The sequence below is a fragment of the Amaranthus tricolor genome, chromosome 7 (assembly GCF_026212465.1).
Source record: "Amaranthus tricolor cultivar Red isolate AtriRed21 chromosome 7, ASM2621246v1, whole genome shotgun sequence".
NCBI classification, from domain to species: Eukaryota; Viridiplantae; Streptophyta; class Magnoliopsida; order Caryophyllales; family Amaranthaceae; genus Amaranthus; species Amaranthus tricolor.
In genome coordinates, this window is record NC_080053.1 from 13,802,193 (window position 1) to 13,829,443 (window position 27,251).

Sequence of the window (27,251 nt, forward strand, 5' to 3'; positions counted from 1 at the left end):
CTGATCAGTATAACACCTTTCTAAGATAATTTATACTATCTCCATATATACAATGCCACAATTCATTAAGTTTAGGGATTATTATGTGTGATCAGTGTGTATTTTCTACTAGGAGACTTGATGTTGCTACATTTATTTTTTTTTCAAAGACTAATATAAAATCTCTAATTTCTATCTTCATTAGACTAGTAATGTTACCTTTATATCCAACACTTTGAAGGCAAAAACTTAACAGTACTCGACTAATCCTCATAGAAATAATATTCTTAATTGATTTTACATTCTAACACCTACAAGTTGTTTATCAAAGTCTGAATGAATAGTACTTTGCAACATCGAAAATTTCATAAAGTTAATTTCTAGAAAATATAATATGCATCATATTATTAAAGCCTATAACATTTTTAGGAAATTTTGGAGATGGCCATTGAATTATTTTTTATGTTGTAGGGTATGTATCAAATACTTGATAATTATTAATTTATCGTTTTAAGCTTTAAAATGCGATAACTAAGCGAAACTACTACAAATCGACAACTATTAGTAATACAACAAATCATCAAACATATCCCATCAGATATATATAAACAATATCAAACGTTTGTTTATCAAAATAGTTGAGAAATAGAAGAAACAACATTACCAAAGCTATAAATGAAATCATTGAGAAAAGCTTGAGCATAATTGAAATTCATCAAAATACTTGACAAGACGATTACACTAAACCCAACTTAAAACATATTTACCAAATAAAATAGCTTGTGCATAATTGAAATTAAGACACTTAGACGCCCCAACTTTGCTAAAAGAAAAAGTAATATTACTCATAAAGGACCCTTTGATCCCTCTTCAATCCTTTATTAATCTCATTAATCTTGAATAAGCTTGAGATTTTAGCCAACTTGGTGGATAGGTGTTGTACACAGACTACATACTTAACGAAGCTCAGGTCAAGAATAATGATTACACACATGCTTCATGTTATGAGTAATTCCAGTAATAGGTCAGCTGGTTGTTTGGCTGTTTATACCAATTTGTTTAGAGGGTCTAAATGTCTTAAATACATCAATATACTGATCATTTATTTAGTAATACTGATCATTTATACCAATTTGGCTGTGATAATTTTTATAGATGACTTTTCTAGATTTTGCTATATTTATCTCTTGCATACTATGGATGAAGCTTTAGAAAAGTTAGGACCTATAAAAATAAAGTTGAAACATGATTTGCATGTAAAAAGACCAAGAACGAATAAGAGCGTTGAATACTACAATCCAGAAAGCACCGCGGGCTATGCACCACAATCAAATAGTGTTGCGAAAAGGAAGAATAAAACTCTTCAAGACATGATAAACTCCATGTGATCCTACACCAGGTTAATTTTGGGGCGAAGCAATATTGACCGCATGTTACATCTTAAATAGAGTTCCCACAAAACAACTAACACATCTCCTTATAAGTTATGGTACAAAAAGAAACCAAGTATAACTTAGCTTAGAGTTTGGGGTTATAGGGCGATAGTTAGGTTGTCCAGTAACAAAAGAAAGAAAATAGGTGAAAGAGGCCAGGGAGCATATTTAGAGTTTATGCGGAATTTAGCAAAAATATAGGTTTTACATCATAGAACGCAATGACTTTATACCGATTTATACCATCATAAAGTCAAGAGATGCCTATCTTTAATGAAAATCGGAATTCGTAAATTACTAGACCTAAGGATTTACTCCAAAGTTCCATAACTAAAGATATTGATCTTCCAAATCAATCAAGTACTCATGATGATCAAGTGATTATTGAGGATGAAGAAGAAAATGATCATATTCTACGTAGGTTTAAGAAACAAAAAAGGGAAAGTCTTTTAAACCCGATTTTGAGGTTTATCTAATCAAAGGTACAAGAGATAATCTTTGCTCAAGTGTTCCATATTTATACGGAGTAGAAGCGAATCCATTAACCTATAGTGAAGCCACAAGATTTAGATTTTTGGGAAGAAGCCTTCAATGATGGGATGGAATCTATTATGGGTAATAATACATGGGTATTGAAGGATCTACCTCTAGGATGCAATCTTATTGGTTGTAAGTGAATTTACTGAAAGAAGATGAACATTGATGGTACAATGGACAAGTTCAAAGCCCTATTGGTAGTTCAAGGCTTTTGGCAAAAATGCTGTGTTAATCATTAAACACTTATGCACCGGTAACAAGTTAGGTAATTGCCTCATCATTCAATCTAGTAATCCATCAAATGGATGTGAAAACGACATTTTTGAATGGAGACCTAGAAGAAGAAATATACATAAATAACCCAAAGGGTTTTTCATGAAAGGACAAGAATCAAAGGTGTGCAAGCTAGTTAAGTCCTTATGTGGACTAAAGCAAGCTCCAAAAAAACTTTGTTGCAAGTAGAGAAGTAAACGCATATTTATATTCGATCTTCAAAATGGGAGAGACATATGTCATTTTAGGTATAAAAATTATGAGACTAAGCAATCGAATACTTTTAAGTAAACCTCACTATGTTGAGAAAGTACGTACTCAACGTGTTGATATGCTTAAGTGTAGTCCAATGTCGACTCCCATGGATTGCAACAAAATATTTTAGTGGTTTCCTTTATTGTGTAATGTGTTGAATTTTAAATGTGTTTTGAAAAGATGCATTTTCATACATATTAGTAGTGATTCCCCAATATAGTACAAATATCTATATTTGATTTGATGAGATTTATGTTGATGAAAGAACAGATTTTACTCTATGTAGAAAAATTATGATATACTTTGTTAAGTTGCAAATAAAGTATATTTATCTATGTAGCAAACAAAATATGTTTATCATATAGGAAAAGTTGATAATTATGACTTTACAAATGATCAAGTGGAACTATGAAAATTTCAAGAAAAATGTTATATACAAAATAGTTTTGCCTAGATGGCGGGTACGCATGCCATAACTAATGTTGTGTGCATGTTCGGACGATTCACCAATGTTGATTTCGTATACGACAAAATACCATTGTGCTGCGATTTGTCGAACCTATCGTGAATAGTAGACAGACTACCGTTCGAATCACAAGATGACTCATAGGGTGTCCACGCAAACTCATGACGTGAGTTTATGATTGACTTGAATCCATTGTGATTCTATGATTTATGATGTAAAAAATAAGAACTTGAAATTACTATAAAACCATTATATTGAGTTGAAATGATGATACGATTTATGAAATGAATAAGTTTCTTTCAAAATGAATTTACTTAAAAGTTTTAGTCACTTGTTTCACAGACACTAGTGTGATTACACTCAACCTTTTGTTAATGCTATACTTTGTATGTTTTCAATGATTTTGTTATAGATTAAACCCCCATAGTACCTCGAATAAGAAGTGAAAGACGAGCAGATGATGATCCCTTATTGGAGTATGGTTCCACTTTATCTAGATACATTTATTGCATTTGAGAGACTTTTAATAAAATTTAGTTATTTTGGAAACTATTTTAAAGTTGTAATTTGGATTTTGGAGTTTAGATTTTATTTGACTTGGTTGTAATTTTACTTTATTTTGAAAAATTAAGACTTTCTTTTTATTTATGTATCTATGGATGCATGGTTTGGTTTAACCCAAATGTTTACTTGGGGGTGAAATTACTTAAGTGACCTCTATAATTAGGTTAGCAAAGTTAAGCTTCCGATTGATTATTACTAAGACTCTAATTAGTGTTTGTCATTATAATTTAGGACGGTTACATATTAATAAAATTTTGATTTAATATTATATTTGTTTAATATAAAAAATCCAAATTGAGAATTGATGGGGTGTCACAATGGCTCCACAAACCAACATAACTCTTTTCAGCGTACTTTAGCCTTACTTGTGCACACCCAAGAAAACATCCCAAGAGGTTATCCATCCTAATATTTCTTCCCCACCAAGTACGCTTAATTTTAGTGTTCTTAGCAAATGAATTCCATTGACAAGAAGATTCACTTTGTTTTTATATGCGTCCATCAATCAATCCATTTTAACGGTCAACCTGGGTTATTACATGCAAACTATAACCCTATAGTGGGACACTGGCTAATGATCCTTGGAGGAAAATGTTGATACTAGAATGGGCCAATCTAATGGTAGTTTAAGAGATACTTGGGTAAATAATTGGTTGATAAACTTTAAGAGACACTTCATTTAATTTTTGTATTTTTCAAAACCAAATTCATCAGAGCTTCGATTCTTTAGAGTCTCAATTTTAAGGTTATTCACTTACTTCTCTTCTTGTCTTAGTGATCCTCCTATTCCACTAGTTGATCAATTGCCTTAAGATTGGGATGCGACATGAAGGGCGCAACAATAGCGCCATCCTGAAGATTATCATGGCTTTTCAAGCTTTATTCTAAGACCTTTTAGCTCTTAAGTATTGTCATGGTACTGTTTTTTAATTAATTTATTTTAGCATCATATTACCGAAATACCCTTTGACCTTTTCCGTTGACCTTGACTTTCGGTCAATGGGCTTTTTCTGGAAGTCCCATCTTCCTTGAATGGCCCATGGGCCAGTTACCTCTAAAAAACCCTAACTCCCCACTCTCCCACAATGCATGGCTCTCCTTGTTTCAAGATGAATAACTGCCCACTCTTCCCATGATCAGTCCACCTCCCATTACTCCCACTACTCCCATGATAGTTCACTTCTTCTGCAACTTCCCTTCCTCACCATTATAAATAGGGGCTACCATCAAGGAGGGAGGATCATCTGAAATAGCTTTCCTAATATCCTTGCTTACATTACTTCCTTAGCCTTCCCAAACACTAGCACTAGCACTAGCAATCCGAATCCCGACCTTCCTTCTTGCATTCATTCTACAATCTGTCATTAATTGCCGATCTACGTTCTGACTTGAGCGTCAGAGGGGTTTTCCGGGAGATCACCCCCCGGACAAGGCTAACGTGTTGTGTTGCAGGAATTCAGGCTGCTTCCTCCCACGAGTTGCTACTTCCGATAACGCCTCCATCTGCGGTACTGTAAGTGTCTTTTGCACTTCCTCGTTTCATAACCGAAACAGTTTGGCGCCGTCTGTGGGGAGTTAGAACACAAATTCATGGCTCCTAAGAGAAATCCGACTCAAACCGCCACCGTGTATAGCACAGATTCAGATACTTCTGCAGGTCACGCTAATAATCAAGCCGTGACTCGCCGTGATCTGGACATGCTAGCACGGAACCTCACGGCTGCTTTCTCGGAACAACTCCGCGCCGTCATGAATAATGCTCTTACTCAGCAACGAGTATTAGAAGATATGGCGGATCAAATAAAAAACTTGCGGGAACGAATCGAACCCCATCCGGAGATACCGAAGTCTCATGAATCTTAGGATGGGAACTCGAGGACGTCCCACTCCAGTAGACGCAATAAGAAGAGGCGGGAGAGATCTAGAACCTACCCGAGCCTCAGCAAAACAGATCTGCGAGATGGCGAATCTAAAACCGCCTCTCGAGACGTCCGCACCTTCCTAGAAAGTAAGAAACAAAAGACGTCAGAAAGCGTCCAATCATTGGTGGATAAAAGGAGGGAAGAAAGAAAGCAAGCCCAAGCCGCGGAGTCTAGCCGCCGCCTCATCATGCCGCGGAATGAGGCCGGCAAAAGTAGCATTTCTGGAAAACTTGTACCCATGATCTCTCCATTGGCCCCGGTGATACTAAATACCCCCAGTAATGGGAAGATAAAGATTCCGAACATGGCGGCCTTCGATGGAACGTCCTTCCCGGAGGAACATCTGATGGCCTACAAAAACTTGATGTTGCTGTATACCAATGACCCGTTGTTGTGGTGCAAGTTCTTCCCGACTACTCTTACGGGAGTAGCACTGACATGGTATACCTCCCTTCCAGGAGGAAGTATACACAACTTTGCCCAACTGGAAGAGAAGTTTCTGGGCCACTTTATAGCTTCCAGAAGGCAGGAGAAATCAAATTTCCATCTACTCAGCATCACGCAATCAGAAGGAGAGTCCATATCATCCTATCTAAAAAAGTTTCATGAGGCGGTGCTGGAGGTAACCGATTTGGATGAATCGGTTGCATTAAACGCCCTGATCAACGGAATGAAGGCCTAACGGCTGAAATTCCAGTTGGTCGAAAGTCAAGTGAAGACATACGCGGAGGCCATGAAGCAATGCTAAAGCTATGTCACGGCCTCCGAAATATGTCAGGCCCATGATCCCAAAAAACGGAGGTCTGATAAGGACCCCATTGCCAATCATTCCTCGAGAAACAGAGAGGAACAAGCATTGAGGAGGGAAAGAAACTACCCTCCGCGTCGTCCGGAGCCCCCGTCAGATATGGGGCCTCCACGATCCAGACATGTGTACGTTACGGAAAGGGAAACAAGGACGCGGAGTATACTCGATGGAGGCAATGACCCGATGTTCAACCGCAACAGGAAAGACATATTCTATGCCATCCGCAATGAATTACCAACTCCGCCTCCTACTAACACCCCCTCCAACCGTCGCAACTTCAATCTGTGGTGTGACTACCACAAAGAACACGGCCACACTTTGGCCCAGTGCCGTGAACTTAAACGTATCCTGCACCAATTGGCTGATGAAGGGAAATTATCGAGGTTCATCAACAAGGGAGACTATGTAGCAAAAGAAGTCGAAAGAAAGCCGTGGCACCCAAGACGCAGATCCCCCGGAAGGGATGAGGCCAGGCGCGAAAGTTCCAACACTCAAGGGACTATCAACCTGATCTTCGGTGGATACACTGAGGAATATCCCACCATCCGCGCCGCAAAAGATAGCGTCCATACTTTGCTGAAGGGACCTCCAATGACCACATCAAGTGGGCCGGTCATGAAATTTGATTCCACGACCTCCCAAATGCTGCAACAACCACATACTGACCCTCTGGTGGTCACTTTGAAAATTGGGCAAATGAAAGTCAAAAGGGTACTTGTGGATACCGGAAGTACGGCTGATCTTCTAACCATGGATTGCCTAAGGAAAATGCAGTTTGAAGAAAAGCACTTGCAACCCCTCGATAAACCTTTGATCGGGTTCGGGGGAAACCAGGTCGTTCCATTGGGTACCATCGTACTACCCGTACGAGTAGGAGAGAAGGACAAAAGTAGAACGATGCCCATACGATTCACAGTTGTAGATCTCACCTTCCCCTACAACGCCATCATGGGGCTTCCGCTCATCAACAAAATCAAAGCTGCAATCTTCCCTCATCAACTCTTGCTTCAGTTCGAGCGAGATGATGGGCAAGTGGGTGTACTCAAAGGGGACCAAGTGACATCTCGTCAATGTCTAGTGAGTACCCTCAAGCGAGAAAACTCCTCCACTCCCTCCAAAAGAAAGAGACGAGACTCTTCAGCCGTCATGAGCGTGTATACAGACAACCCCAACGCCCACGGAAGACCTCACCCAGTGGAACGGTATGAGGAGGTGGAGATGTTTGATGGGAAACAAATCAAAGTTGGAAAAAACCTCTCAGATGCAATCAAGACTGAGCTCTTGGCCACCATCGCCGAGTTCCGCGATGTCTTCGCTTTCTCCACGGAAGAGATGCCTGGTATCCCTACCCATATCACGTGTCATAAGCTTGATATAAAGCCAGGTTATAAACCAGTGAAACAAAAGCTGCGACATCAGGGAAGAGAGCGAATAGAGGCCGCCAAAGAGCAGGTGGAGAAGTTATTGAAGGCCGGATTCATCAGAGAATGCAAATATTCAGATTGGCTCTCCAACATTGTTCTCGTCAAGAAATCCAACGGGAAGTGGAGAATGTGCGTCGATTTCACGGATCTGAACAAGGCATGCCCAAAAGACGACTACCCTCTCCCCAAAATAGATCGTTTGGTGGACTCCACAGCAGGACACGCCCTGTTGAGCTTCATGGATGCTAACGCAGGTTATCATCAAATCCCGTTGGCCCCTGAAGACCAACCGCACACAGTGTTCATCACGAATGCCGGCGTGTACTGCTACAAAGTCATGCCCTTTGGTCTAAAAAACGCCGGAGCCACGTATCAGAGAATGGTAAACAAAGTCTTCCAGTCTCAGATAGGCCGAAATCTGGAAGTATACGTGGACGACATGATTGCAAAGAGCAAGCAAGCATCTGAACATGCTGCAGACCTCCGAGAAACATTCACAACCCTCCGGAAGCACCAAATGCGACTCAATCCAGATAAATGCGTCTTTGGAGTTACTGGAGGTAAGTGCCTTGGCTTCCTTGTCGACGAAAGAGGGATAGAGGCAAACCCTGACAAAATTAAGGCGATCCAAGATATGAAGTCCCCCAGATCCGTAAAAGAAGTGCAGAAACTAACAGGGTGCCTAGCGGCCTTAGGGAGATTTCTATCCAAATCCGCGGACAAATGCTCCCCCTTTTTCAGAACCCTAAAGCAAAGCAAGTTCGAGTGGACGAGAGAAGCAGAAGAAGCATTCCAGGAATTGAAGGAACACCTGTCCACTTTGCCGAAATTAGTATCACCCATCAAAGGGGAGAAGCTAGTCCTATATGTCTCTATCTCCGAGTACTCGCTATCCGGAGTACTAGTGGCGGAAAGAGAAAAGAAACAGCTTCCAATATACTATGTGAGTCATGCATTCCGGGGCTCAGAGGGGAACTACTGCGAAGTGGAAAAGGTCATATTTGCAATAGTGATGGCAAGCAGAAAATTGAAGCCATACTTCCAATCCCACCAGATCATCGTTCGGACCGATCAACCTTTGAAAAAGATTCTGGAAGGGAATAATAAGTCAAGCCGCGTCACAGATTGGGCAAACCAGCTAGCAGATTTCGAAATCGAGTATGAGCCTCGCACAGCGGTTAAAGCTCAGGCTCTGGCCGATTTCATTGCTGAAAGTACTCTTCCCCCTCATCCTGAACCCAATCAAGAATGGAAGTTGTATGTGGATGGGTCCTCGACACAATTAGCAAGTGGGGCTGGACTCCTCATTGAATCATCCGCCGGGGTCCGTATGGAAAGGGCGGTAAGATTCGAGTTCACGGCGTCCAACAATGAGGCCGAATATGAAGCTTTATTGATGGGGCTGAAAATCTGCTACGAAGCAGGGGGTAAGATATTGTCCGCATTTTCTGATTCCCAACTAATAGTTGGACAAGTAAATGGAGAATTCGAGGCCAAAGATGAAAGCATGAAAATGTACTTACAGCAAGTAAAGGAATTTGTTCAGAAATTCGACAAATTCACTTTGGTCCATATCCCAAGATCTCAAAATGCACAAGCTGACTCTCTGGCAAAGCTGGCTAGTTCAGCTGATACATCCGCGGCCCGCGACATCATCTGGGAAGTCCTTCCAAACCCCAGTATCAATCTCATGGTCAACACCATTGATAGGTCAGAGATGTGGATGGATCCTTACATCAAGTTCTTGCAGAATCAGACGCTCCCTCAAGATGAAAATCAAGCAAGAATGGTCCAGAAAAAGGCCAGATGGTTCGAACTCTACGAAGGAACGCTCTATAAAAATTCATATACACACCCCCTTCTAAAATGTGTTTCTCTTGAAGAAGGAAACTATATCCTTCGCGAAATACACGAAGGCGGATGTGGTATTCATCAAGGAGTGCGAACCGTTGTGGGAAAGGTTCTCAGAAGCGGATATTATTGGCCCTCACTCAGGAATGACGCGGAAGCCTTAATCAAACGATGTCCTGAATGTCAATACCACTCGAAGATTGAAAGGAAGCCATCAAATTACTTGACCGCCATGCAAGCCGTTCTGCCTTTTGACAAATGGGGCATGGATCTCCTCGGCCCCTTCCCACCTGCAAAAGGCCAAAGAAAGTTCATCATTGTGGCTATCGATTACTTCACCAAGTATGTGGAAGCAGAGGCTCTTAGCTCCATCACAGACAAGCAAGTCTGTCAGTTTATATGGCGGAATATTATAACAAGATATGGCATCCCTCGTGTGATCATAACAGACAATGGAAGGCAATTTGTTAGCAAGAACACCATCGAGTATTGCGACAGGTTCAACATCCAAATCAGGTTCAGTTCTGTATCTCGACCTCAAACGAACGGGCAAGTTGAGTCCGCAAACAAGGAAATTCTCAACGGTATCAAAAAGAAGATAGAGGGGGTCAAAGGAAATTGGGATGAAGAATTACCAGGCATCTTATGGGCAAGTCGAACAACAATCAAAGAGGCCACGGGGCATACGCCGTTCTCATTAGCGTACGGATCCGAAGCCGTACTTCCAGTGGAAATAGGCGTACCCTCCACACGGGTCACCTACTACTCGCACGCCGAGAATGAGGAAGGAAAAAGAACAAACTTAGATCTCCTACCCGAAACAAGAGGAAACGCACTGTTGAGATCGATAGCACAGAAGCAGAGAATGATTCGTAGCTTCAACCGTCATGTCAAAACCAGACATATTCAAATTGGGGACTTTGTACTCCGCAAAGTCGAGGCTACGGGAAAGATAGTGGAAAAAGGAAAGTTGGGAGCCAACTGGGACGGCCCTTTCAAAGTCACCCGCGTTATCAAACCGGGAACTTTCGAACTAGAAGACATGAAAAGAAAAAAACTACCTCGCCCGTGGAATGGAGACCATTTGAAGAAATTCTTCATTTAACAAGATTTGCAAGGGGCAATCAGTAACTCACTCTTATCAGAATAACTCTGCGACAAAGTTTCATCCCACGATGTAGTCGCGTTCTCATTTGTATTCCGCTTTATCAGCCATCTTCCCGCGGCATGCTCGCGTTGTCAATTGTAGCTTTATGAGTATCAAAATTCATCATTTATAACAAATCAGAAGTTTCATTTGAAGATTATCAAGCTCTTACGATCACATGTATTCGGCGAAGTTCTATTGCAAATCTTATAAAATTCAGTCATATCGATAAGTCTGACCCCCAGTTTGGGGTCCCTAAGTTCAAAAAATTCTAAGTTTTTTAAAGATGTTTTCTAACCGAGACATCCATAAGTCGGACCCCCAGTTTGGGGTCCCTAAGTTCAAAAAATTCTAAGTTTTTCAAAGATGTTTCCCAACCGAGACATCGATAAGTCGGACCCCCAGTTTGGGGTCCCTAGGTTCAATATATTCATAGTTTTTCAAAGATGTTTCCCAACCGGGACGTCGATAAGTCGGACCCCCAGATTGGGGTCTCAAACTTCAAAATTATTTCAAGTTATTCGCTAAAAATTCGCGACAAGGACATCAACAAGTCAGACCCCGAGAATGGGGTCCAAGGGTTGAAATTATTCTAAGAGTTCTCCAGACGAAAAATATTTCCCGACCTTCTACCAGGATAAGTCACGGCTTAGAAATTTAAAAAATAGAAATGTTCTCAAAAGATCAAAATAACAAACATATACATTGTTCTGGGAAACACGAAACATTCAAATGACATTGTTTGGAAAATATTCTAAATAATTACAAATGTATGATTACAAAAATGGAGGTTATATGTCGTCTAGGAAGGCCTCCACGTCCCCTTCAAGACCTTGACCCGACGCAGGAGGAGACCCGGCCATCCCCTCTTCAAGACTAGGGGTGAAGCTTACATAATCTTCAATATTAAACGGCTCCACCTTAATCTCGGACAGCTCCTTGGATAAGCCCTGGAGGTTTCTACCTTCGTCAATGATCAAGTTTGACAGATCAAGGCATAAACTCTCCAGGCTGGAGAGCGCCATGTTTTCCGGGACATCAGACGCCGGAGGAGAGGAAAGGGTCAAATGGTCCAAGTCGAGGCACAAGGCCTCTTTCATCTATTTTCTCCGACCAGACCCTCTTCTCCTCCGCATCCCGAGAAGGATCGAAAAGCACCGCCGACTCCCCCTCCAAGATTGGAGCTAAGTTGGACAAGGCTTCTCTCCCCTTTTGATTGGTAGTTTTTTGAAGGGTTTCGAAATCCATGCCCAACTCCGCGGCAGCCAGGCGATACTTCTCGTCACTAATCTTGGAACCGGCGCCCATCATCTCCGCCGTCAGATCTCCCAGAAAACTTGACGCCTCCGGCTCATCCGAAGTCAGCCAGTCTCGAGCTATCCGGGCTTTCCTTCCCAAGCAAAGTTTATACACTTTAGCCGCGGATAGTACCGTCTTGAATTTGGCAGAATCAGCCGCCACCTGCTGCATTAGGCACTGGCTCTGATGAACCAGCTTGGCATGAATATCCATCAGGCGGCCGATCTCATGGCCAAGGGTCGCCGACTTGTTGGAAGCAGCATCCAAGTTCCCGACGGTCTCCTCCAACTGCTTTCTCGCCTTCTCCCGCCATTGCTCAGTCTGGACCAAGCATTCTTTCAGCTCAGAACACTTGGCCACTTTCTCCTTTAAGCCCGGCAAATCCTTCCGCAACTTCAAAAGTTCTCTGTTCAGCTCTTCGCAGCGGGAGGTGAGGGAGGTCAAGGTCTCTTGATCCGCGGCATTTTGGCGACCAACAGTGAGCTCATAAGCCAACCTTATAAAGGCCTGCAAAGAAGCAATTTATAAGAAGCCAACAGATTGAAATAAAAACCATTTACCGTGGAGGAAGGAACGTTACCTCTGCCGCGGAAGCCTGCGCCCGACGCACTCTATCGCGGGGGGGCATGGACTCTAGAAGGTCGACATCCACCTTGATGACCAGGTTGGACGTCGCCCTATTGAAACGAACGATCATGCCCTTATGCCCCAACTCCGGGAAGGGTGTCTCATGTTGGAAGGGTGGAACTTCCCGACGACGATACACCTCCGCAAACTGTGAATCCGGAGCCGAGGAAGACTCCCCTACTTTCTCCTTGCCCTTGTCAGAAATGGGCACTGAAGAAGCCTGGGGAGAGGACGCTGCCTCCACAGCTGGCCTCATCCGGAGGGGCACCGCCGTATGGATGGTATCTACGGAGGCCCTCTTGGCCGAGCTCTCCTCGTGGGAAGAAGAGTCTCTCTTCCTCTTCCTCTCCTTCCCACTCTTTTTTTTCGCATCCCTCGTCTGAGGGATCACCCTCTTGGACTCATCGGGAATGTGAATTTTTTTCCTCTCCTCGAGGAGACGGAGAGCCTCCTACTGGCTGGGCACATCATCGAGGCCCTTCTCTACAGTGGCCGAATCCTGTGAAAAGAGAAATTTAGAGAAAGCCAAGATAAAAATTAGGAAGTTAAGAGAAAGGTCGTACCTTAGGCGGAAGAGGGAGAGGCTTTTCCGCGGCCCTCTGATTAACTCCCTCAGCGAATCGCATGATGCTGAATTTCTTCATCAGATCTGGATTCTTTGCCCTTAAATTTTCCTTGGCTACCCCTGAAAAATCAAGAGTTAGAAATAAGTAAAAAACTATTAAGGGAGAAAGGAATCCGACGGCTCTTACTCTGGTCGATAGCCAAGCTGATGCCGAATGCCGAGAGGAGGTTCTCATTCTCCAACTCGGGACACCTGGTATCCAATTGAGTTGGACGTTCATAGGTTTCCTCCCCAACTGAACGTCCATCTTCTCATACTCTATGATCACCGCGTCGTCAAAGGAACATTGCGGGATCCCATTATTAAAACCCGAAAGGTTGGGTTTGATGTCGAAGGATGTCTTGATGTTCCATCCCCTTGAGTTGTACAAATAAGCAAACTTGGTCCTATATCCTTTCTGGTTGTCGGGAAGGCCGTGGACTATCTTTAGTCCACGACGATGGGTAAATGTTATCCAACCACAGCCATGTAATTGGGAATTACATAACCGGGCTCTAAATATATACCTAAACGCTGTGAGCGTCGGTGGTACGGCCAAAACTTTACAAAGAATTAAAAAAGCCACCATACAACCCCAAGCGTTGGGGTATAACTCGGGCACAAAAAGGTTCAAAAAACCCAGTACCTCTCGGAAAAAAGGGTGGAGAGGAAATCTAAGTCCTAGTTCGAATGAAGGAAAATATACAGCTATACAATGTGGAGGGGGAAATCTAATAGTATCATAGTTCCCCGGTGTAATAATGTTGATGTCTTCTTTTAAACCCCACTTCTGAGAGATGGCTTCCCGTCGACTTTCCAAATCCCTTTTGGTTTGTAAATCTATGAAGTAATTAAGGGGCCCGCCGTGTGGAATGTAAAATGGAGGAGGGACCGGTGTCGCGCTTTCCCTTCTTGATGACTCGGTTGATACTTCAACGTTTTCCATATCTACATACAATAACCCTTCCAGGTCAGGATTTATTCGCGGCAAGTAATTCGGGAAGAAAGCAATGCCCACTTCCCAAGGAGCAGTTTTCATTTTCTCCGGCGTATACACAGAGGAGACAGACGATTCGTCCCAGGCCTTTATTGATTCACAATGAAGGGTTATTCTCACCGAACTACTATCGTCCGAATCATTCATTTGCAACCCCTCTTTATTAAAGCGTCTACATACTACCAAGGGAATTTCCGTCGGGTTAGCAATGTTATTGTCCAAGTTAGCTAATGTGTCATGAGTAGCCGCGACATCCATATTAATAATATTCGAAAAGTAGTAGGCGAAACTTGTAAAGAATAAGGGATAAATTCATAAAACTAATCCAAAACCTTTAAACATTCAAGAATATGAAGAACAGTTTGAAGAATAACTTGAAGAAATTTGAAAAATCTGAGAAAAAGTTTGAATACCTTGAAGAGAGTTTGAAGATTTGTCAGAAACTTGATGAAGATCTGTCAGAAACTTTGAAGATCTTCGAGAATTTGTCAGAAGTTTGAAGGAGGGATGAAGATTGTCAGAGCGTCTCTCTCTACTTTCTCTTTCTAGTGATTTGAAGATTTGGGGGAGTTAATGAAGGTTGGTTGAAAGGAATTGTTCCAACCACCCTATTTATTGCAGCAATAAATGCCTTGGGATGTGAACCCTCATTAAACAAAAATGGAGTCCCAAAACGAAAGCTGGGAAGTCGATAAGTCGGTCTTCCAGTTAGAGGAAGTCACCAAAAGATCTTTTCCAAGTGTTTTAGCAAAACTCGTGAGGTCCACTAGACGGATCCTCAGTAAAAGGGACATGTTGCAAAACCTAAATGTCAGTCCTTAACTATAGATGGGAGGTCGAAAAGTCAGACCCCCAATGAAAGGTGAAACCTTATAAAATTTTCTAAGTAACCAGTTACCAAACTCTCATACAGTCGTCAGGTCCATAAGTCGGACCCCCAGGAAGAGGGAGAATATGAAAAATTATTCAGTCTTTTAGCGCTTAAACGTGTCTAGGAAGTCAACAAGTTGGACCCTGAATTGCGCCTCTAGAAACGAGAATTGCCAAGTATGAAAAGTTGCACATTCGATAAGGCGGATAATATACCGCGTCACCTTCACTCTAAACCGCCGCCTGAGTGAAGCATGAATAAAACAAGTGCAAAGAAAGTCTGTGGGATCGATAAGTCGGACTCAATGGTACATTCAGTCGATGATGTAAAAATTGTAAGTGCAAGTGAATCCCATACTCCCGTACGATCGAAGAAACGGGCCTTCACACTGAATCCGCGTCGTAGAAGAGCAAGGAGTATGTTCTTCCGAGAAGTCGACAAGTCGGACCTCTAGATAGCCCTAGCCCAGGTAAAGAATTCTAAGTATAGAAGACCTCTTGTATGACCGTGCGATCGAAGATACGGGATACAGTGCTCATACCGTATCATGGAAGAACAAGGGGCTTGCCATGACTGGGTACTAGGAACATTTTAACTTTTCCGCAGTGGTGAGTTTGTCCGTATGGTCCATAAGTCGGACCCCCAGGTGGTCCTCATCGTTTCCAGAATATTCCAAGTGAAATATTACCGTATGATCGAAAAGTCGGACCCTCTGGTACCCCTCACCATTTTTGAGAAATTCTAAGTATGAGAGAATTTTCATGGTGAACGTGTGGATTGAAGACACGGGTTCCTAGTTCGCGTCATAGTTAAAGTCACGGATGTTCTCCGAGAAAAATCAAATCCTCCTATTTATATTTTTGCTGCTAGCTGAGGGTACTCCGCGGCATGACATAATCCGCGGCTTGTGTTATTCAATTCGCTCTCCTCTTGGATTTAAAATAAATAAAAAAAATAATAAATAAATAAATAAATAAATAATAATAATAATAATAAAAAATTGGAATGATCCGCATGATAGATAAGTCGGACCCCCATTGGGGGCGATCTTGTCTCAAAAATTCTAAGTTTCAAGAATAGTCACGGCATCAAAGTATTAAAAGCTGGACTGGAAGCATAGATTATAAAGAATCCGCGCGATATGAGACATAAGTGGATAGTTGTCTCAGTTGGTCGCAGGTGCAGTATGCCATATGCGAGGTCACGGGATCAAGCCCTTACACCTATATTTTTGCTGCTATATGATAATATGATTAGGATTGCTCCGTGGCATGCTCCAAAGCCGCGGCTCAGTTGGCGTTATTCGTTTCTCTTTAAACTCGGAGCGCTTCACACGATGACTTTGAAAAGTCATATCTTTTTCAGTACAACTCGGATTTCGACATATGAACAGTCGACTCGAAGCTTATGAGCTCAATTTTCATGATCCATTAGAAGATTCACCTAATTGGGTATGTGTTCATCCTCATGGGGCTTTTGAATGTTCTTTATGATCGTATCCCTTCACCAAATCAACTACGATGGGCGCGTGTTTTTCCGCATAAAAGAAGATATTTCAGGTCGTTGGGGCTCTCCCCTCACATCACCCTTCATGCGTGGGGCTAAATGTCATGGTACTGTTTTTTAATTAATTTATTTTAGCATCATATTACCGAAATACCCTTTGACCTTATCCGTTGACCTTGACTTTCGGTCAATGGGCTTTTCTGGAAGTCCCATCTTCCTTGAATGGCCCATGGGCCAGTTACCTCTAAAAAACCCTAACTCCCCACTCTCCCACAATGCATGGCTCTCCTTGTTTGAAGATGAATAACTGCCCACTCTTCCCATGATCAGTCCACCTCCCATTACTCCCACTACTCCCATGATAGTTCACTTCTTCTGCAACTTCCCTTCCTCACCATTATAAATAGGGGCTACCATCAAGGAGGGAGGATCATCTGAAATAGCTTTCCTAATATCCTTGCTTACATTACTTCCTTAGCCTTCCCAAACACTAGCACTAGCACTAGCAATCCGAATCCCGACCTTCCTTCTTGCATTCATTCTACAATCTGTCATTAATTGCCGATCTACGTTCTGACTTGAGCGTCGGAGGGGTTTTCCGGGAGATCACCCCCCGGACAAGGCTAACGTGTTGTGTTGCAGGAATTCAGGTCGCTTCCTCCCACGAGTTGCTACTTCCGATAACGCCTCCATCTGAGGTACTGTAAGTGTCTTCTGCACTTCCTCGTTTCATAACCGAAACAAGTATAATTTATTCTTTTCTCTTGTTGTTATTCATATTCTAGCATTTTCTCAGTGTCTACTTTATCATAATTGAAGAACTTGTTATATTGTAAGCACAAGGAAGGGAGAATGGATAGTACCCTTTTTATGTTCTATGCTAAAAAGTTTATGTCCTGTAATTTATTTTCTCTGATTAATTTTTTGCTTTATATGAAAAAAACTTGTGAACAAAAAATGTGAGGCTAAATGAAAATCAAAAACTGTGGTTGGGCATAAGGAGAGTGGAGAGAAAAATAAAAAAATAACGATTAGAAAATTAGGAGGCTAACCAAAAATCTGAAAAGCTAGTTAGGCAAAAGGAGAGCTAAGAGCTACCTCTAAAAACCATTCCCAATCCTTAAATATCGTCACCCTTTTTATTTTGTATTTGCCCTTGGATAATCAAAAAATTACGATTTTACCATCGAACCTAAAATTTTCTATATATACCACATTCTCACTAAAATATTTCCTACTACACTTAAAAACCAACTTACAAAAACAAGTTGTTGGAGAAAAAACTAAGTTCAATCCGCAAACAATTAATTGAGGTAATTTGTTTTCGAATGTAATTAATTTAAATTTTCAAACGAAAATATATATATATATATATATATATATATATATATATATATATATATATATATATATATATATATATATATATATATATATATATATATATATATATATATATATATATATATATATATATATATATATATATATATATATATATATATATATATATATATATATATATATATATATATATATATATATATATATATATATATATATATATAAGTTGAACCGTCCAGATCTGGGCGACTGAACCGGGGTCCAATCGCCCAGATCTGGGCGATTCAACTTAAAATTTTTTTTTTCGTTTGTTTTTGTATAATTATTATAAATTTTAATTATATTATTGTTATTATTATTATTGTTATTATTATTATTATTATTATTATTATTATTATTATTATTATTATTATTATTGTTATTATTTTTATTACTGTTATTTTAATAATTTTATTATTATTGATATTATTGTTGTGATTTTTATTGTTTTTATTATTAATTATATTTTTATGTTTTGATTTTAAATTTATTAATGTAAATATGTTTGTTATAATTATTATTATTATAATTTTTATTATTATTGTTGTTGTGTTTTTTTTTCATTTTTCGAATTTAAATTATTTAAATTAAAAAAAAAACTTAAATGAATCGCCTAGATCTGGGCGATTCATTTAATTTTTTTTTTCATTTGTATTTGATAATTATTATTGTTATTTTTGATTTTATTTTTTTGGCATTATTATTATTATTAGTGATATTCTTTTTATTTTTTTATTATTTTTGTGATTGTTATTGATTTTATTATTAAATTATTCTTTTTCTTTTAATTATTAATTTATTATTTTGAATATGTTTATTATAATTGATATTATTGTTATTAATAAACTTTGTATGTTGTGTTGAAAATTATTTTTATTATTGGTGTTGTTTGGTTTTTTTCCTTTTTTTTCTATTTTTAATTTTTTATTATTATTTTTTTACAAAAATTATTATTATTTTTATTTATGTTATTATTATTATTATTATTATTATTATTATTATTATTATTATTATTATTATTATTATTATTATTATTATTATTATTATTATTAATGTTATTCTATTGATTTTTGTTCATCTGGTTAATGTAACGTAATGTTTGATTATGTTAATTTATTTTTAATATTTAATGAAACTGTCAAAAATTGTAGAAAATGGTTGGTAATCAAGGAAAAGGAAAGGGTTTTTTTAGACAATTGTTGAGAGGTAATAGTTCTAGGCCTACCTTACTCAGAGGGGACCCGCATGAGAGGGGGATAACGGGTTCAGCTAGGAGGGCTAGGCATGAAGAGGTTGTCAAACACAGTGAGGCCCAACGGTCGAGTACGCTGAACCAAGTGCGTACTCCTTTTGATGACCAGGCTAGCAGCCTCCAAAGTAGTTGGGGGGTTTCTAGTGATGATGATAATGATGCTGATGATGTTCAGTTCCAAGGTCCTGATTCTCGCCCATTGGACTGGACTGTTGTTCTGGGCCTCGACGGCAGATTCGCTCGTGGCGGCCCGAGTTCTTTTGCCGCATCTGAGCGCGCAGGATGTAGTTTCGTCGATAATGAGCCGCCACGGGAGAGCAGGCCCTCACAGTCCGCTAAGACGTACTGGTTAGTTACATCAACCCAGCCTGGGGGGCCGAAAGATACGCGACTGATCCCTAGCTATGGCGGGCACATAGCTAAACTTATTTTCGACGGCTCCGAGCGTACGCCTCCGATTCTGGATTGGCGTATTAGGAAGAGGTCGTTGGAGTCCATCATCCGACTGAGGGAAATGTCTGATGCGCTGAACGATGTTCTACCTGCCACTTCCCTCAGCCGACTACCGGACATTATGCACCAGCACATCGACTGTGCTTTGATATCGGCGTTCGTGGATAGATGGCAGCCGGATACGATCACCTTCCACATGCCATGGGGGGAAATGACGATTATGTTGCACGACGTGCAACGCATACTGGGCATTTCTATTGAAGGTTCTCTGCCAGCTGAGCCTTCGGAGGCGGAGTGGCAGGTCGGTATCACCAATCTGTTCAGGGAGCCTATGTCTGAGCTTCGGCGTAGAGGTGCATTCACCTGCGGCTGCGTAAGCGTTTCTGAACTGATGCGGCTGTGTCAAAGGTCCCAGGCCATGGATACCCAGACGACAGCGTACTACATGGCTATCGTCGGCTCTACCTTGCTGGTGGATAAGACCAGAATTGGCATGTGACCTCACCCGATACTTGCCGTGAACGACGATCAGCAGGAGGTGGCCTGGGGTGCGGTGACCTTGGCGTTCTTGTACAAGCAGCTCGGAATGACAGCTAGGGAAGTTGCAAGACCATTGCGGGCTGCCTCACATTGCTCCAGACATGGATCTATAAGTACTTTCCCGCTTTCCGCCCTCATCCTCACCGAGAAGATGTGCCAAACATGACTAGGGCGGAGATTTGGACAACGAAGAAACCATGTCGTGAGGTGGACAGGCTGAGGGATTGCCGCAGGGTTCTTGACTCAATGACGGAGACTCAGGTATTGTACATTACATGACATTTTGTCATGCATGTGTTTTTAAATTTACAGTATTTTTTTTTTGTTAACTTGGCCTGCATGCAGCTGGAATGGACTCCCTGCAATTCTGCTCCTAGTGCGTTGCTGAATGAGCACCCACGCACCACCGTCATCGGGGGTATCACGTGCTTTGATGTCGTTGAGGTGTATTTTCCAGAGCGGACATTGCGACAGATCGGGTTCATGCAGGCTATTCCTCCCGCTCCTATGAGACCAGCCAAGGCTCTCCGACCGGCACACGGTCCTTACTCTATGACCTTTCCTTCTTCTGCTGTGTATTTGGAGGCATGGAGTAGGTTCCCCTTTAGTGCCCGCCTTGTTGAGCAGGGACTTCGTCGGGCTTCTGTTCCTTCAAAGGCTGAACCTACTTACGTTGACTAGTTCAGAGTGTGCTCGCACCCGTACATAGCCCCCGACGAAGGGCCGACTTCCAGTCCTGGTCCTTCTCATAGCAAAGCTGAATACGTGAGTTTTGCAAATATACTTGTTTTATGCTATGTCTTTTTTTTTTGATGTTGTTTTATTTCTTGTTAACTCCTTTTTTCCTTTTGTGTTTTCAGTTCCTGAATGAATGACCCAGTCGATTCGCTCCAGTGGCTAGACTACCTCCTCGGCTCGCGGATTTGAACCCCCGTCAACGACATGCGTTAGAAATATACCTTAATGATTGTCGAGATTTATTTGAAGAATGGTAAATTTTTAAAGGGTATGGCCCTTCATAGTCTGTACGTAAACTATTTTAAATTAATGATTGCATTTATTTTCGTCAACGCTGTTTATGTCATATTTAATTCATGATTACATTGTTAGTATACACAGTAGTATAACTATGGATTATATACAACTTTTAATGAATGTCGTGTATAATTTCTATAAAACAAGTACATAATGATTTATACAACACGTAAGACTATGGAGTATCTAAATTTACAGCATCGTCAGCGGTGTTATTAGTTGGTCGTGGTCGTGGCCCGCGTAGATTATTCCAGAGCATAATCCTCGTAGTGAAATGTGTGTCAAGATGTTTGGTGAAATTGTCAGCTGCTTCTTTCCAACGTTGATGGATGGGTGTGCCCTTGCTATAGAAGTCATGGATTCCTATAGCACTTGTCGGATCCTGGCTTGCTGATTTGTAATCTGTGATTGTGCCCTTCTAAAAAGAGTATCGAATGAGCTATTATCGCTACCAAGGTAATACTTGAAAGACGAGTGTTGCCTTTCAACTCTGCTGGTAGTCTGGTTACCCAAGTGGAAACAATCATTCGTCCACGCACGCACAAATTTCTCTCTAAGTGGAATCCATGTTCCAGCCAAATACAGAACGACCTTTTTGTTCCTAACCGACCACGTACTGACGATCGCTTGCCATCTCTGTTCAAATTCCCCGATTGTAGAACTTTCAACCAAGGGGTTCCATCTACTTTTCCTGAATACCTGCCCTTGTTGATTTTTTTTTTCCCGCCGCACAACTTGTCCACTATGTTCTCAATGTCGTTGCCAATATGCCAGATGCATAACAAATGTCGCACATCTACATTAAACAAAACATTGAATGTAATTAAGACATAATCATTGGATATAACGACAATAATGAATCAACAAAGCCTTTTTACCTGGGAAGACGTCACGAATAGCTGCAGATAAACCTTCGTCTCGATCGGTTACAATGACGCTAGGAGTCTGAGCAGTGCCGAAAATATCTCTCAATCCTTGCAACACCCACGAATACGACACAGCCGCCGCATCTCGCATCAAACAAAACGCAACCAAGAAGTTGTGATTAGTTGGCGTCATTCCGATCACTTCACATAGTGGCACTTTTGTTTGTTCGTTTTGTACGTTGTATCTATCAGCACAACATACGGCCACGTACGTATCATTTGGATAGAGGTAGGATTTGCAATTAATAGTCTGCTCAAATGCCCTTCGATATCCAAGTCTGTCCAGACCACGTAATTAAGTTCTATGGCCATATGAAGACAGTGTTGAAGGGGAGTCCTACCCTCCATCTCTTCTCTCCTTATTGATTGCCTAATATTATATATCTGATTCATACTAGCATAAAAACCAGGAAAATTATCTCTAATAGAATTTATAATAAAGGCCGGTTGCATTCCGGTTGCACTAAGCTGTCGTATGTGCTCTCGAATATCTACATTGATCCTATTCGCCCTTACATGACCATCTCTGTAGACTAAGAACGGGTGGTTATGTTTTCCTTTTTCACTAGGATACACCCTTACCGTCCAAGGTCTTTCTGGTGGTTTACGACTACTTCCTATAATCAAAAATTGACACCCACAACTTCTACTTTTAGAACCAAGTCGGGCAGTATTATCTAGATTATGTACATCACCCCTAATATTACCATAGCGGTGACATCTTAAATAGACACTAACTCAAGAACGTCCTTATTTCTTTTTATAAGAAGCACATGTAAATTGAAAACCAATTGTTATTGCTATCGTATCGGCCCAACTATGTAACTTATCTACGTAAATAAATTCCCTATCCGTAACAAAGCTACCAGAGTAGTTTATGTTGTCTCTAAAGTTTTCAAACTTTTGCAAATTTGAAATATAAATAATATAAATTAATTACATTAATGACGTAAATATAAAAAATAATTATAACAAAAATTAATAACAATACTAATACTAAAAAAATTAATAAAAATAATTATAATAATAATAATGACTACAATAATAATAATAATAATGACAACAACAATAATAATAATAATAATTATAAGAATAATGAATAAATAACGAAAAGTAAAATTACTAATGACAACAACAACAACAACAACAACAACAACAACAACAATAATAATAATAATAATAATAATAATAATTACGTAAACAAAAAAAGAAAAAAAATAATATATCAACAATAATAATAATAATAATAATAATGACAACAACAACAACAACAACAATAATAATAATAATAATAATAATAACGAAAACTAAAACAACAATAACAATAATAATAATAATAATAATAATAATAATAATAATAATAATAATAATACGTAAATAAAAATATAAAAAAATAAAAAAAAATTATAAATCGCACAAAAATGGGCGACTGAACCATGGTTCAGTCGTACAAAACTGGGCGATTGGACCATGGTTCAGTCGCCCAGTTTTGTGCGATTGAACCATGGTCCAGTCGCCCAGTTTTGTGTGACTGAACCATGGTTCAGTCGCCCATTTTTGTGCGATTTATTTATTTATTTTTTTAAAAATTTCCAATGATTCGAATCGAAAAATTTACTTACCGCATCCGATTCATAGTCGCTTTCGTTAGTCATATTTAACCAATTACGGGTGACAACTTCTTTAAGAGTTTTTAGAGAGATAGTACCGTGTTTGAATTCGTACTTCATACGCATCTCAGAATTCGATATATATAGATAAATCTTCCGCATTAAATTGTTAATAGTGTTATTAAGTGTGATTTACATTTATTAATTAAGTTTTAAGTCCAGTGGCAATTTTGTAATTTTTTAAACTCTAGGGGCAAATACGTAATTTCGAGGGGTGGCGATAAAATAAAAAGGGATGGCGATATTTAGTAACACCCTAACTATTTTCCTTGTGGTAGAGTTGCTTATGGTATGATTTCTTTCAATATCTCTTCAAGCCTATTACTTAAATTCTTGCACACTACCTTGATTCATCTTATTATTATTGATTAAGTGTTAGAAATGTTCAATAATCAAATGAATATTTTATAAGTCATCAAACGTAATTAAGTATACAATGAGACATTGAGTAATGTTTATGTTTCACTAGAGATCAATAAACATCATTGAATCGTTATTTGATAATAAAATGAGCTTAATGTCGTTATATCTATTGGGTTACACTATATCAACATGTGATATCATTTTGTGTGTTTGGACCTATATTAGTCTAGGTTCATGGGATTAATCTAGTTGGACTAAATATTATTCATAATCTCACTATTTAATATAATAGGTTATATTAAGTAAATAAAATCAATTTGTAAGTCTCTAGCATTAAACTTTAATGTTTTATGAGACTCTTCAAAATACCCAATTAATCTAATAATTAATTAGCATTATTAGGGGTAACATATCTTATTATATAATTTGCAAAGTCTTCAAAAAGAGATTATTTGTGTCTTCTAATATATATAGCTTCATATAGACATGGTGGTGCCATGGATTTTTTTTGGAAAAATTGAGAGCAATTGTAAGTAATAATATAAGAGCTGTATATATAGTTTAGGAATTGTTTTTGAACATCCTACTAGTATACGAGGTCTCGCAAGACGTTGTGGGTGTAATACACTAGAGGAACTTCGTTTGCGGTTCTTGTCTCGTGGTTATATTTTGCTAATAGATTCACGCTACAAAGGTATAATTTCTCGTCCCAATATTTTTGTTTCATCTTATATCAATAATTAGGTCTTGGGAAGATTTTAGTTTTTCGTATGTTAAAAGTTAACAGTGCTAGAACCTAACAGTGGTATCAATTTCCTCTTTTATTGATATGTTTTAGGCATATAAATATTGGTTTTACATAAATAATATATATGAATTACTTATTTATACATGATAATTTTAATTTGCATAAAGTAAAAAGTTAAGAACTTTAGGGAGGGTTTACTAAATATTTTTTAGTTGTAAAGTTTTGAACTTTATTTATTAAAATTAAATTTCTTTGATTCCTCCATCTGCTAATTTAATTATTTTAATATATCATTTTTAATTAAAGTGTTTGATTAAAATTTGATATTTAAAATAATAATCACATATTGAGAATTTGATTTATTTGGCATGTTTAAATAATATATTTGATCATTTTATTCAATCTTTTGTTAATAGTTAACAAAATTTAAGATTTGGATTAATTAACAAATTATAGAATTTTGTATTATTTAATGTTTGATGGACTAATGCTGATATGATTAGCTTGACTATTTCGTCTCTTGGCTTTTGTGTGATGTTTATTGAGTGCTAATAATATGATTAGACTTGTAAAATTCACCGTATGGAATTAGTGCTAATGTTTTCTTTCAATAGATTTTACTAGTCCATTTAGTATTTTTCGTTAAACCTTAATTTGATTAAAGTTTAAGGGGAGAATTTATTATTAATTGTTAATTATAAGCTCACTTTTTAATGTAGATTATTTCAAGTGGGAGGTTTATTTTGCTTAAGAGAAGTAAAAATAAATTTATGTGATTGATTATGAATCAACTAAAATTCATGCAAATTAAAATTGAATAATGAGATTATTTATTATGTTTATTTTAAATAATAAGATTATACATTTGATTATTTATGTACTTCATGCTTTATTTCTTTACATTTGTTTAAATATTATATTGCATGGGCCACTTACAAATAGTGAGTGGATGAATGATAATTGTTATACAGATTATGGTAACTAGTATGACCCAAATAGGATAGATAATACGGTTTGTACGCCGTTATTTTGGAATGTAATTAAATACAATATGCGTATCGTTTATTTTGATTGTAATAGTTAAACAATTTATTTTTACATTTTAAAGTTTAATTACTATTATGTATCTATCCATGGGGTTGAAGACCAAGAAGAATAGAGATTTAAGTGGTGTTCAAAAGAAGGGTCTTGAAGATTAGATTTTCAAGTGTTTTGGGGTCATACTAGGAACCTTATTCATGCATTATTTATTGCTTTATTGTTTTTTCGATATTGTTTGATGATGCATGCTTTGGTTGTTTAGTTTATTGATTCAAATAATTAGAGTTCACTTTTATTTGTGTTAATAAAAACAACTATAGTCTCTAATAATATTGAGTTGTAATGCTATTTAATATTGAGTTGTAATGCTATTTCATTTAGCAACACTATGAAGCTTTAGATCCTTAATTAGGTAGGTTTTGCCAAAGTGAGGTGCCTATTAGTTATCCTAAGATAACTAGCTGGTGAAAATTGGTTTAACTCAACTAAGTAGGTCCAGAAAATTTGACACTTAGAGGCATGGGGTAATAGTAGATAAAGAGTTATATTATTACTAACCAAGAATTATTATGAATATTTAAGAAATAATTTCTTTACCTATAACCATTAACTTTGAGTGAAAAGCCAAAGCTTGCATAGGGTTAGCGAAAATGGAGTCTTGGAATCACTAAAAGGGACATTTAATTAATTTGGTGGAATGAATTTCTTTTAAATTTGTTTAAAATTATTCATTCATGATAATCATAGAATTCTTACACTTTATGTTATTCATTTGTCAATGAAAAATAATTCAAACAATGCGTTCTCTAATTTTGGTTTACGGTCAATACTCGAAAAGGAAAAACTTAACAAAAACAACTTCCTCGATTGGTCAAGGAATTTGATAATTGTTCTCAAACATGAGCGAAAACTGGATGTTCTTGAAACTCCGATTCCGAATGAACCTACACTTAATGTGTCTGCTCAAGACCGAGCAGCTTATGATGCTGCCACTGAAAGGTCTTTAGAGGTTACATGCTTGATGTTAGCATCTATGGTCCCTAATTACAAAAACAATTCATGGATATGGAAGCTTTTCACATCTTTACTCAACTCTAAGCTATGTTTTTTAAACAAGCTAGGACTGAGAGCTTTGAGACCATTAATGAGCTACTTGGTATGCTCAAAATCTCAGAGCATACAATTCCCTCTAAACCAAAGAAATAAGTTCTTATGGTTCAGAAAAGGAAGAATGTCTTCAAGAAAAAGGGGAAGCCAAAGAAACATTTTAATCACCA

At 38.8% G+C, this 27,251-nt stretch overlaps 1 protein-coding gene across 1 annotated transcript; it reads left to right on the forward strand.

Annotated features, from left to right (window-relative positions):
• The first annotated feature begins 3,811 nt into the window (after positions 1-3,811).
• LOC130818526 (uncharacterized) lies at positions 3,812-10,617 on the forward strand. The gene is made up of 8 exons (XM_057684693.1): positions 3,812-3,902; positions 4,960-5,015; positions 5,062-5,184; positions 5,371-6,051; positions 6,208-6,909; positions 7,012-7,155; positions 7,249-8,676; positions 8,800-10,617. Exons 1-8 carry the CDS (start codon positions 3,812-3,814, stop codon positions 10,615-10,617), a joined length of 5,043 nt encoding a protein of 1,680 aa, XP_057540676.1.
• Positions 10,618-27,251: the final 16,634 nt, after the last annotated feature.

Excerpts from the sequence above, each read along its gene's own strand:
- LOC130818526 (XM_057684693.1), top strand. The coding sequence starts at position 3,812 with ATGGGGTGTCACAATGGCTCCACAAACCAACATAACTCTTTTCAGCGT. Across the intron at positions 3,903-4,959 it reads CCAAGAAAACATCCCAAGAG|GAATTCAGGCTGCTTCCTCC; the intron begins GTTATCCATCCT and ends GTTGTGTTGCAG. Across the intron at positions 8,677-8,799 it reads TCATATTTGCAATAGTGATG|CTAGCAGATTTCGAAATCGA; the intron begins GCAAGCAGAAAA and ends TGGGCAAACCAG.